General features: G+C 68.3%; 2 protein-coding genes across 4 annotated transcripts in view; both read right to left on the reverse strand.

Annotated features, from left to right (window-relative positions):
- Positions 1–732: 732 nt before the first annotated feature.
- LOC117888520 (methyl-CpG-binding domain protein 1-like) lies at positions 733–8,063 on the reverse strand (the record flags this gene model as incomplete). 3 transcript variants are annotated; one of them, XM_034791994.1, is given in 8 exon segments in its annotated part: positions 736–1,821; positions 2,315–2,422; positions 2,735–2,815; positions 3,040–3,240; positions 4,212–4,397; positions 5,699–5,863; positions 7,345–7,425; positions 8,007–8,063. In XM_034791994.1, coding segments are annotated over 8 exon segments (1,341 nt in total), but the record flags the coding sequence as incomplete, so codon positions are not given.
- A 975-nt stretch (positions 8,064–9,038) lies between these two features.
- Positions 9,039–10,726, reverse strand: part of LOC117888961 (synaptonemal complex central element protein 1-like) — a 53,041-nt gene continuing 51,353 nt past the window's right edge. Inside the window, exon 10 of the mRNA XM_034792759.1 lies at positions 9,039–9,055. Within this exon, the coding sequence (XP_034648650.1) occupies positions 9,039–9,055 (17 nt within the window). The remainder of the gene's footprint in view (positions 9,056–10,726) is intronic.

Here is a 10,726-nt window from a genome sequence, read left to right on the forward strand (position 1 = left end):
GCTCTCTCCCCAGCTCTAGGAGGGGAGTGGGGTGGGGTCTAGTGGTTAGAGTTAGCCGGGGGGAGGGGAAGAGGAGAGAGCCTGGGAGCCAGGATTCCTGGGTTCTCTCCCCAGCTATCACTGACTTCCTGCCTGAGCATGTGCCAGTCCCATCCACCCACCTGCCTCAGTTTCCCCATGGGGCTTGCACTCCTCTTACCAGGCCCCTTGCCCACCCTGCAGCCAGGCCGAGCTGTGCTCAGGTTTAGGACTCTTCTGATGGGTGCCAGGCAGGATGCCAGGGAAGGTGTGTGTGTCCCCCCCACCCTCCCATCCAGGGGTAACGGTTTCCTGGCCCGGGGGGGCGCCGTCCCTCCCCAGGGAAGCAGAGGCAGGACCCGGCCCTCATCTACTCATTAAAACTTTTAATACATAAAAAAAATAGAGACGAGTTTCTGGGAGGGGGGGTGAATTTTTTTTCGCCTTTTTTTTTTTTTTTTTTCTCTTTCTGTGCACAGGGACAGGGGGGAGAAGAACAGAACTAACCCTGACAGGGGGTGGGGGCAGGGATCTGTGCTTCACACCCTGCCCCCCCCAGCCACGGGGGGAGACGTCCCCCACCAAGGACGCAGCTATGGCTTCGGCAGAAACTCCCTGAAATTAGCACTAGCTCTGACTGCTGCGGGGAGGGGGGGGGGGGGGGGGGGGGAGGGGGGGGAGACAGGGAAGGGGGCAGCCCGGGGGCCGCCCCGCCCCCCCCCCCCCCGAGCAACCCGTGTCCTCTAACCTTCCCCCCCCCACCCCCCGGGAGCTGTCCCCTCCCCCCTGCAGCAGAAAAATCGCCACCAAGGAAGAATTCAAGTTTTAAAACAGGAGCCTAAACTGGGAGGGGGGGGAGGAGAGGGAGAAAGGGGGAGTACCCCCCCCATGGTGGAGATGAAGCTATCACTTGGGGGGGGGAGAAGGTGGCATGGGTCTGTCCCCCCACAAAGGGTGGGGGAGGTGGGAGACCCAGGTCAATGGGTGGGGGGGTTAAAGCAAGTTAAGATGGCGTCTGAAATTCCTGCCCCCCAAGTCACTGCAAAGGGGGCAGGGGGGGGGTTCAGGAAGAAGGAGCCCTCTGCCCTGCCTGGGGGGGTTCACGGGGAGAGAGCTCCTCATTGGCTAGAGCCGCTCATGTGACCATGGGGGGGGGGAGAATGTCCCTTCAGCCCTCCCCCGGCCCGGAAGGGGGACAAACAAGCAACGAAAACAAACTGGTGCCGCCGCCACCCCCCCCCCCCCCGGCCGCACCCACCTCTGCCCCCCCCTCACCCCCAACCCGGCAGGGTCCAGCCGATTCCAGTGTCAAAAATAGAAGCTCTGGGGGCGCGGGGGGCACTAGGGGCCGGCGCTGCCCGAGGGCCATGGGTTGAGGCGGCACTGTGGGCAGCAGCCCGAGTAGACCAGCACGTCGCAGGCCTGGGAGCGCTGCCCGGCGTGCCAGCCGGCCGGCCAGCCGGGGCAGAGCCGATAGGCCTCCAGGTCGCAGATCAGCTCCACCACCTCGTCCACGGTGGTGAGGCGGGCGGGGTGGCTGGCGTAGACCTCGTGCTCGGGGGGCACGGGCAGCTGGCGCGCCACCACCTGGAAGAAGAGGCCCGGGCGGATGTGGATGACGGTGGCAGCCATGGTGGAGCGGGCCGAGCGCTGGACCAGCCGCAGGTCGGGCCCCCCCAGGGGCGGCTGCACCTCCCAATGGGCCGGCAACGGGATCTCCTGCAGCTCGGCCAGGAACTCCCGCAGCACCGGGTCCAGGGGCGCCCGCCCCGCCAGCGCCCCCAGGCTGTAGATCTCCATGATCTGCGGGCACAGGGGGGAGACGGGGGGGTCAGGGGGGGCTGGCCGGTGCCACCCCGGTCACCCCCAGCGTCGAACTGCCCCTCCAGCACCAGGCCCCCAACATTGCCCCCATACACCCCCTCAACACCGCCCCCTAGTGCCAGATGCCCCCAGAACTGCCCCCAACGTGGCCCCTGCCACCCCAGCACCAGACCCTCAGCCCCCCAGAACTCCCTCCATGCACCCCTCAACCCTGCCCCCTCCCCCATACTGCCCCTGCCCCATCCCCACCCTCATACACCCCTCAACCCTGCCCCTAGCACCAGACGCCCCCAGAACTGCCACCTTCCCCCCCAAACTGCCCCCCCCAGCACCAGCCTCCCAGAACTACCCCCATGCACCCCCGTTACACCCATCCTCCCAACGGAGGCCCCTGCCCCCCAGAGCACCAGCCCCCTGCTCTCTCATGGCCCGCACGGAACAGCCCTCCCCCACCACCCTGCCCCCCACTCACCACCGGGGTGCGCTCCTCCTCCTCCTCGTCCTTGTCAGCTGGGTCCAATACCACCACTTCCCTGGCCAGCCCCCGGCCCTCCATCCGCAGGGGCACCCCGGCCGGCACCTGCAAGGGATAGGGGTGAGCACTGGGGGTGCCCCGAAGCCTGCCTGGGGCAGCTCTCGGGGAACCTGGGCTGGGAGGCAGGACTCCTGGGTTCTCTCCCTGGCCCTGGGAGGGGAGTGGGGTCTAGAGGTTAGAGCAAGGGAAGGGGGGGGGCTGGGAGCCAGGACTCCTGGGTTCTCTCCCTGGTCCTGGGAGGGGAGTGGGGTCTAGAGGTTAGAGCAAGGGAAGGGGGGGCTGGGAGCCAGGACTCCTGGGTTCTCTCCCCAACGCTGGGAGGGCAGAGGGCTCTCAGGAGCTGGGGGGGGTTCTTACCGGTGCAAGGTCCCATCCAGGCTCCACCTTCTCCTGCTTCACCAGGGGCGGGGCGGCACGGAGCAGGGTGGGGGCCGGCTCCTGCAGGGGGGAGAGAGACCGGGGACAGGACTGAACCCGCAGAGCCAAGACAGCCAGTAGGGGGCGCTGCGGGGATGCAGGCGCAGGGGCCGGGCCTCACCCCAGCACGGGGCATGGAGCCAGGACTCCTGGGTCACCCCAAGGGGGAGGACTGGTCCCAAGCCGGGCACCACTGGAGGGGGACACCCAGGGGGAATGGGGGACGCCCCGGCTGCCCCTCTCACCTCCAGGTGGGCAGGGGGCGGGGGTGTGGCTGGCTCCTCCTTCACGTGCTGCAGCAGGAGGGGGAAGCTCTGGGGGGCGTCGCGGAGCAGGACAAAGTCCCTGCCCGGCCGATCCTTCAGCAGCACCAGCTGCCCGGGCGCCTCGGCGACCCCCTTCTCCGCCAGGAACCGCAGCTCCCCACCCGGCGGGCACTCCTTCTCCTGTGGGGCAGAGCACAGCGTCAGGGGGCAGCACAGAGCCCCCACAGACAGCCACCGCCGAGCAGGGAGAACCCAGGAGTCCTGGCTCCCAGCCTCCTCCCGCTCTCACCACTTGAGCCCACTCCCCTCCCAGAGCCAGGGAGAGAACCCAGGAGTCCTGGCTCCCAGCCCCGCCCCTGTGCTCTAACCAGCAGACCCCACTCCCCTTCCAGAGCCTGGGAGAGAACCCAGGAGTCCTGGTTCCCAGCCCTCCCTGCTCTAACCACTAGACCCCACTCCCCTCCCAGAGCCTGGGAGAGAACCCAGGAGTCCTGGTTCCCAGCCCTCCCTGCTCTAACCACCAGACCCCACTCCCCTCCCAGAGCCAGGGAGAGAACCCAGGACTCCTGGTTCCCAGCCCCCCAGCTCTAACCACTAGACCCCACTCCCCTCCCAGAGCCAGGGAGAGAACCCAGGAGTCCTGGTTCCCAGCCCCCCAGCTCTAACCACTAGCCCCCACTCCCCTTCCAGAGTAAGCTGAATCCAAGAACCTATGGGGAGAAGCGAAATTAACTCTCATTCCCGGCCCAGCAGTGCAGCCGATGTCCCGGATCGTCCCCCCCACGCACACACTGTCACCACCCCAAGTCACTGATGGGGACAAGCACACAGAGGGGTAAGGTCTTGACCAAAAAGTCACAGAGCAAGCCAGGGAGAGAACCCAGGAGTCCTGGCTCCCAGCCCCCCCTGCTCTAACCACCAGCCCCCACTCCCCTCCCAGAGCCGGGAGAGAACCCAGGAGTCCTGGGCTCCCCTCCCCCCAGGCTGAGCGGTAACCGGGCCGGAAGGACGAGCGGGAAAGGCGGAGCGGAGGAAGAAAGAGAGAAGCGCGAGTGTCTTTGCCTCGGGCCGAGCGCCTGGGCCTGGGGGGGCGGGCAGGGCAGGGCAGGGGGGCGGGCCGCCAGGGGGGCGGGGCAGGGGGAGGTAGTTACCTGCGGCGGGGCACTGCCCCGAGCCCAGCGCTGCTGGCCGCTCCCCTTGACCCGCCGCCCCACCTGCTTGATCCGGGCCGGCTGGCGGCTGCGGCCGATCCTGCGCCTCCAGGCCTTCCGGGGGGCTAGCGCCCCCGCCCCCTCCTCCGCCTGCCCGCGGCTCCACACCGCCGGCAGCAGCCGCTTCTGGGGAAGGGAAAGAGAGGGAGAGACAGAGCCAGAGCCGGGCAGGCGGCGAGCGGGAGAGAGAGAGAGAGAGAGAGAAAGAGAAAGAGAGAGCGAGAGACAGGGAGAGCGAGAGTCGGCCCGGTCCTGCCCATCCCCACGGCCTCTGAGCGCCTGCACTCCAGCCCCTCCCCAGCCAGCAACAGGGGCCCCGCAGCCCGGCCTGCACACGCACACGGCCCCCCCGGATGGGAGTCACCGAGTTCGGGGGGCCCTTCCACCTGCCCCAGAGAGCGGGGTGCAGGGCAGGGGAGTTCGGCTGCACAGGGAGGGTGCAGGAGGTGCGCAGACACCTGGTCACGATGTTTGCATCAAGAGTCCAGATTTACAGAAAGGCAGAGAAAAAGAACCCAGGAATCCTGGCTCTCACCCCCCCCCCCCGCTCTAACCACTAGACCCCACTCCTCTCCCCGAGCCAGGGAGAGAACCCAGCAGTCCTGGCTCCCAGCCCCCCCTGCTCTAACCACCAGACCCCATTCCCCTTCCAGAGCTGAGGAGAGAACCCAGGAGTCCTGGCTCCCGCCCCCCCGCGCCCCAACCACTAGACCCCACTCTCCTCCCCTCCCCGAGCAGAGAACCCAGGCGTCCGGTTTCACAAGCCCCTTCTGAACAGTGCCTCTGACTCTGTGCCAGGCCCAAACGGCCCCGAGAACTGCAGGTGAAGAGCGCGGCCCACCAGCCGCTAAGACCTGCGCCCAAATCCCATTGACGTCCCCAGGAGCTCAGCGCCTAAACCCACGGCAGCTCTGGGCCCCAAGCACCCTCCCGGGAGGCAAACAAACCCGGCGGGGACAAAACCATGCTCTGCCGGGCCCAAATCCCACTCCGCGGACGATGCAGCTGCGGAACTCCACGCCACAGGACGAGCAGGGCAAGAGTGCTGGACGCGGGCCGGGAGGGAAGACGCTCCCCTGATGTGGGGCACAGAGCCCGGGCGAGCGGGCGGTAGGAGGGGTGTGCCCCACACAAAGGGCTCCGTCTCCCCTCCCCGGGGCATTGGGCCTGCTCCAACGGCCACAGTCGGACGGGAGCCCCACAGCCGTGGAGCATTTTGGGAGCCCACCAGAGCTACGGCCCCCGCCCCACCTGAGCCAAGCCAGAGTCACGCCAGCCAGGGCAAGCGCCCGCCCCGCCCAAGGCCAGCCAGAGCCGCGCCAGCCGGAGCGAGCGCCTTCAAGTCCCTTCCAGCTCAGCGCTTGGCACCGTGCCCCTGCCCTCCCAGAGCAGCCGGACCCCGCGAGCCGGGCGGGCAGGGCACCAACCATTGCGAAGCGCAGGCACTGTCTCCAGCGGCACTTCTGGCGCTTGAGGTTCTCGCCGCCGAACTTGGGCTTGTCCCGGCAGAAGTCGCAGCGGCCGCAGTCGGCTTTCAGCAGACAGGCCTCACACTCCCCGCACTTGCGGTTCCGCCGGCTCTTGGAGCAGAGCTGCCGGGCGGGGAGAGAGGCGCCGGGTCAGAGTGCGGGGGTGTGTGTGTGTGTGTGTGTGTGAGAGACGGCCGCACACAGGCCCCCTCCCCGCCCTTGGCGCCGGGAAATCACCGGCCTGCCAAAGGGGGCGTACGGCCTGGGTTGGGGAGCACTGAGGGAGCCCTGGGCACGCAGAGCAAGAGCCAATCGGCCCGTCAGGGGGCCCCAGCCCCCTGGACTCAAAGCGAGGGCCAAGCGACCCCAGCCGGGGGGCCCGGCCCCCCAGACTCAGCGTGACCTCATGGGTCTAACTTCTGCCTTCGGGTATCTAGCGCCTCCCGCCCACCCAAGACACAGGTTGGAGATGAATCATCTCTCGCTTCAACTCCGCTCCCCAAATCCAGGCCCGACCCGTGGCCACGGGCTGGGGCGCCGGCCCCCGGCACGCTGCGGGTACGTGCTGACTCAGCGAGCCAGCCCCTCACTTCCCTTTTGTTCAGCTCCCGGCCTCCCCCCCTCTGGCCCCTCCCCGATCGACCCACTTCCTCCTTGAACTGCGGGCACCGGAACAGGATCACAGCCCCTCTCCGCTCCTACCCGAGATTGGCTCCCGGGGCCGGTCACCTGACTGTCCCCCTTACAGAGTCCCGCCCAGACCGAGGGTCCGCGCCGAGGCTTTCAAGAAGAGCTCGGACGAGCCCCTGACACGGAGAGCGCCGGGGCTGGACCCGCCGACGTCCCTTCCAGCCCTAGTGCTCGAGGCAGCCTGGGACGTGGGGACAGACTCGCCCAGTTCTCCCAGCAGGCCCTGGAGGCCCAAGGGAACCGGAGTCGGCGCCGTGGCAGCAGGGGCGCACGCCCGGCGTCAGGGAAACGCCCAGCAGGCCGGTGTCCCCGGGCAGCAGGGCACCAGGGCCGGCGAGACAGCAGGGCAGCGCTCTGCGGCCCACGGCCAAGCCCCATGGCGAGGGAGGGGCACAGCGGGCGGGCGACACACAGGCGAGTTAGTCCATGGAACAGAGCAGGGCGCTGGGGGGGGAGAGCACTGGGGTAGACTGTCAGCCACAGAACCACCAGACAGGCTTTTCCTAGCCAGGGATGGAACCCAGGAGTCCTGGCTCCCAATCACTAGACCCCACTGCCCTCCCAGAGCTGGGGAGAGAACCCAGGAGTCCTGGCTCCCAGACACTAGACCCCACTGCCCTCCCAGAGCTGGGGAGAGAACCCAGGAGTCCTGGCTCCCAGCTCTAACCACTAGACCCCACTGCCCTCCCAGAGCCGGGGAGAGAACCCAGGAGTCCTAGCTCCCAGCCCCCCCAGCTCTAACCACTAGACCCCACTGCCCTCCCAGAGACATGGAGAGAACCCAGGAGTCCTGGCTCCCGGCTCCCAGCCCCCCCGTGCAGTCACCCCGCTAGGTCTCTCAGCAGGCTCTGGCCTGGCCATGCCGCAGCGCCCCCTGCTGGACCCCACCCCACGGCGCAGGGAGGGTCACTCACCACGCTGCTCCGGGCCCTGGCACTCGGGTGTTTCGGTGGCCTCCCCGGCTTCTTCTTCTCCTTCACTTTACCCAGCTGTTTCTGGGGGCGGCGGAGAGAGGAGGGGGTTACCCCCGGCCCCAGAGCCGACGCCGCCCTGCCCCGCTCCAATCCCTCCTCCGCCCTACTGCCCCCCCCCACCCTGCCGACCCCAGCGACCTAGGCTGGGTGAACCCGGAGTTACAGCTTCAGGGAGCGACTGACACTGGCTTTCAGGGGCCGGGCGGCTCGGGGCCAGCATTAGACTCTACAGTTCTCTGCAGTAGGCCCAGCTCCCCTGGCTCCCAGCCCCCCTGCTCTAACCACCAGCCCCCCCTCCCCTCCCGGAGCCGGGGAGAGAACCCAGGAGTCCTGGCTCCCAGCCCCCCCGCTCTAACCACCAGCCCCCACTCCCCTCCCAGAGCCAGGGAGAGAACCCAGGAGTCCTGGCTCCCAGCCCCCCCTGCTCTAACCACTAGACCCCCCCCTCCCCTCCCAGAGCTGGGGAGAGAACCCAGGAGTCCTGGCTCCCAGCCCCTCTGCTCTAACCCCTCAATCGCACTCCACTCGCGGTCTCCGCCCCCAGCCTTTGCACCACCCCAGCCTATGGGGCTCCCCCTGCACCAGGCAGGTCTCTCACTCACCCTGCGCCGGGAGCCTGAGAGGCCGCCGGGGTCTCGCTCCAGCGACGGCTTCCATTTCTGGGGGGAGCGAAGGGAAGACAAGGTGAGGGGGGAGGGTCACCCGGATGCCGGGGTCCCTTCTGCAGAACACATGCAGGGCCTGGCGGGAGAGGAGGGCAACAGTGGCCCAGATGTCTGGGTCCCTCCTCCTCCGGAGTCCGGACACCTGGGTCCCTTCTCCTCCGGAGTCCAGCTGGAGGGACCACCCGGACGTCTGGGTCCCTCCACTTCCAGAGTCCAGACACCTGGGTCCCTCCTCTTCCCCCAGAATTCAGGGCGGGGAGGGTGACCCGGACACCTGGGTCCATGACCCCACCTGAGCTGGGTGGGTACCAGAGGGCGGGGCTGGATCACCGCCCCCCCAGCTTGTTGCCCATCCGGCCCCACTGGCTGCCAGGCGTCCCCCGTGTCACCACCATGGCCCGGCTCAGACCCCCTTGGCCGGATGAAAGGGCACGCACACCTGCCCCACGGCAGAGGGGCCAACCGGCAGCTCCCGGAGCCACAGAGCTCGCCCAGCCCCTGGTCCTGCCCAGCCCCATAATGCCAGGAAGGGGGACAAGGCTGGACACTGAGTGTCGGGGTTCCCGTCCACCCCCTTTCCCTCCCCCGACGCAATACAGAGTGCCCCCAGCGTGGGTCACCCCTACTGCCAAGGGAAAGGGACCAGCCAGAGACCTCACAGCGAGGAGAGAACCCAGGAGTCCTGGCTCCCTGCCCCCCCCCCACCACCACCAGACCCCACTCCTCTCCCAGAGCCAGGGAGAGAACCCAGGAGTCCTGGCTCCCACGAGAGCTTGCTTCCTCCATCTCTAGGGTTAACACTGCGTGGGGACTCTAGGAGTGGGGGATGTTGGGGGGCTAGAAGCCAGGACTCCTGGGTTCTCTCCCCAGCTCTGGGGGAAGGGGCTGGGAACAAGGACGCCGGGGGGGGCTGGCACCGCACTCACTGTGGCTGCTGCGGCCGGGGTTAATCTCTTACGGCGCCGAGGTTTAGGGGCCAGGCCGTCCTGGCGGAGACAGAGAAGGAAGAGAAGAGATGCTCGCAGGACACGGCAGCGCAGACAGGCTGGCAGGACAGAGCCAGAGCAGAACCCACCCACAGCCGCACGGGCCCCCCGCCCCATGGGGACCTCCCGGCAGAGGCAACCCACCCCACCCCTCTCCCCCGCTCTAACCATTAGACCCCACTCCCCTCCCAGAGCCGGGGAGAGAACCCAGGAGTCCTGGCCCCCAGCCCCCTGCTCTAACCACCACCCCCACTCCCCTCCCAGAGCCAGGAGAGAACCCAGGAATCCTGGCTCCCAGCCCCCCTGCTCTAACCACCAGACCCCACTCCCCTCCCAGAGCCAGGAGAGAACCCAGGAGTCCTGGCTCCCAGCCCCCCTGCTCTAACCCCCAGCCCCCACTCCCCTCCCAGAGCCAGGAGAGAACCCAGGAGTCCTGGCTCCCAGCCCCCTGCTCTAACCACTAGACCGCATTCCCCTCTGAGCCGGGAGAGAACCCAGAAGTCCTGGCTCCCAGGCCCCCCTCCCCTTTTCTAACCCAGGAGGGGGTGGCGCGGTCTCCCAGAAGTGCTCCCCGCTGCTCACACCCACTCACAGCGCTGGGCCCGGCCGCTGGCAGCCTCCGGCGGCGCCTCCCTGGGGCGAGCTGGGGCTTGGCGGGGGGCCCGTCCTGAGGGCAGGGAAGCGACAAGGAAAGAAAGAACGAAGAAGGGACAGGAAGGAGTGAGAGAGACGCAGAGTGAGCCAGTCCATGGCGCTGCCCTTACATTCCTCCCCTGCCACAGCCAGGAGAGAACCCAGGAGTCCGGGCTCCCAGCCCCACTGTTCTAAACACTAGGCCCCACTCCCCTCCCAGAGCTGGGGAGAGAACCCAGGCGTCCGGACTCCCAGCCCCCCTGCTCTAAGCACTAGGCCCCACTCCCCTCCCAGAGCCGGGGAGAGAACCCAGGAGTCCGGGCTCCCGGGCCCGCTGTTCTAAGCATAGACCCCACTCCCCTCCCAGAGCCGGGGAGAGAACCCAGGAGTCCTGGCTCCCAGCCCCCCTGCTCTCACCACTGGACTGGGGCAGTGAGCTCACCGGGGGTCGGGGGGGCAGGGTTCGAGACCCTCATTGCAGCTTCAGGCAGGGCCAAGGGGTGGTTTCGGGTGGGCCTGTCCTGCCGCCAGCCGGGCAGAGAGAGGGCGAGCGGCTGTTAGTTGCCAGGGGGCGGCGTGGCAAGGCTGGACCCCACAGCCAGGCCACAGCTGTACCCGCTCCCGGCTGCCCTCTGGGGGGGCACAGAGGGGCAAGAGCCACAGGGCAGCCGTGCCAGGGAGGCGCACACGCCTGCCCCCCCCAGTACACCCATGCCGGGGAGCCACAGGCACCCGCCCCCACCTCCCCCTGCCCCCCCACCCGGGAGCCAAACATGCCTGCGTCTGTCCCCACTACACCCACAATGGGGAAACACACACGCCCCCCCGCCCCCACACAGCCACGCCAGGGAGCCACATGCCTCCGCCCCCCCACCCGGGGAGGGAGCCGAACATGCCTGCCCCCTTCCCCACTTTACTCACACCAGGGAGCCGCACACGCCCCCCTCCTTCCCACGGCGGGCAGCCACATGCGACACCCCCCCCACACATGCCAGCCCCCCCACACCCACGCAGGGAGCCGCACGCGCCCAGCCCCCC

Source organism: Trachemys scripta, chromosome 16 (genome assembly GCF_013100865.1).
Source record: "Trachemys scripta elegans isolate TJP31775 chromosome 16, CAS_Tse_1.0, whole genome shotgun sequence".
Taxonomy (NCBI): domain Eukaryota; kingdom Metazoa; phylum Chordata; order Testudines; family Emydidae; genus Trachemys; species Trachemys scripta.